Genomic DNA, 1,617 nt, shown 5'->3' on the forward strand with positions numbered 1-1,617 from the left:
TGAGTCAGTGGGGCACAAACACAGCGCCTCGATTCGATTCTTTGCTGCTCGGCTCAATTTCAGCTCTGTACAGCTGCTGCTGCTGCTGCAGCAGCTTCAGAGCTGCTCACCACCGAAAACAGCAAAAATTGCCCCCTTTTTCTTCTTTTTCTTTTTCGGCGGCGGCTGCTGCTGACGTAAAGTGTGTCTGTTCTGTTCGGTTCTGGCTAAGCTCACTCGGCTCGAGCAGTCGGTCGGTCGCTTTCGCTTTCGCTTTCGCACGCTGTCGTTGTCCGCGAAAGGATCGACCACTGTTTTGTTGTACCGCTCTCGTACCCTCAGTCTCTGACACTGACGAGTGCGTGGGCAGCAGCAGCAGCAGCAGACGTCGAAGCCGTCACCGCATCAACAACATCACCGAATGCCACTTTTTGCCGCCCTCTTTTTCACACCTTTTTACCTTTTTCCTTTCCTTCTGCAGACTGTTCTACTTTTATGACAATCGCTNTGTACCGCTCTCGTACCCTCAGTCTCTGACACTGACGAGTGCGTGGGCAGCAGCAGCAGCAGCAGACGTCGAAGCCGTCACCGCATCAACAACATCACCGAATGCCACTTTTTGCCGCCCTCTTTTTCACACCTTTTTACCTTTTTCCTTTCCTTCTGCAGACTGTTCTACTTTTATGACAATCGCTCACCTTCCACACACACACCACTTGGCCTTCAACTCACCTCGAATTTTTGGAAGCAGCCTTTTTCTTCTCTCTGACAACTAAATGAGCAGCGACACGGCCGGCATGATCGACCACCTGCACAACCTGGCCAGCGTCTTTGCGCTGGTCAACCAGGCGGGTGGCTACGTTCACGGCCACGTGCAGGCCGCCTACGACTGGTACTTTGGCCTCTTCGGCCGCGACTACCTGGTGGCGGACATTGCCGGTGGCATGATCATCACCATGACCGTCTTCTGGGTGCTGGGCGCCCTCTACACCGTCCTCGATCTCACCCACTGGCCGGCGGCCCTCTACCAGTACAAGACGCAGGACAAGGAGGTAAGGAGCACTGTTTCGATTTTGCCTTTCTCTCCACAAACAATGTAACTAATTTTGTCCATTTCGAATCCGATTTTAGGTGACCTTCGCCGAGGTGCTGCACACCGCCAAGCTGGCGCTGCTCAACCAGCTTACCGTCCAGCTGCTGACCACCGTCGCCTACCACTTTCTGCTCGTGTGGCGGGGCCTCGATGAGAGCCCCCGCGTCCCACCGGTGGCCACCATGCTCAGCCACCTGCTGGTGTATGTTCTAGTCCAAGAAACTAGCTTCTACTACCTGCACCGGCTGCTGCACCGGGGCCGCCTCTACCGGTACGTGCACAAGGTGCACCACTACTGGCAGGCGCCCATCGCCATCTCCGCCATCTACTGCCACCCGGCGGAGCACCTGCTGGCCAATCTGGTGCCGGTGCTGCTGGGGCCGCTGGTGATGGGCAGCCACCGGTGCACCATCAGCCTCTGGCTGATGCTGGTGCACTTTGTCACGCTGAACGACCACTCTGGCTATCACTTTCCGATGATGCCCTCGCCGGAGTTTCACGACTACCACCACCTCAAGTGAGTGTCCTGGTTGTGACTGAGTTTT

General features: G+C 56.2%; 1 protein-coding gene across 1 annotated transcript; it reads left to right on the top strand.

The window, feature by feature from the left end:
* Positions 1–755: 755 nt before the first annotated feature.
* LOC108356520 (fatty acid hydroxylase domain-containing protein 2-like) lies at positions 756–1,589 on the top strand (the record flags this gene model as incomplete). Its single annotated transcript, XM_017607626.1, has 2 exons — positions 756–1,031; positions 1,111–1,589. Coding segments are annotated over exons 1-2 (755 nt in total), but the record flags the coding sequence as incomplete, so codon positions are not given.
* Between the last annotated feature and the right edge of the window lie 28 nt (positions 1,590–1,617).

The sequence above is a fragment of the Rhagoletis zephyria genome, unplaced genomic scaffold (genome assembly GCF_001687245.7).
Source record: "Rhagoletis zephyria isolate East Lansing unplaced genomic scaffold, Rhagoletis_zephyria_1.1 Rzeph_scaffold_60425, whole genome shotgun sequence".
NCBI lineage: Eukaryota > Metazoa > Arthropoda > Insecta > Diptera > Tephritidae > Rhagoletis > Rhagoletis zephyria.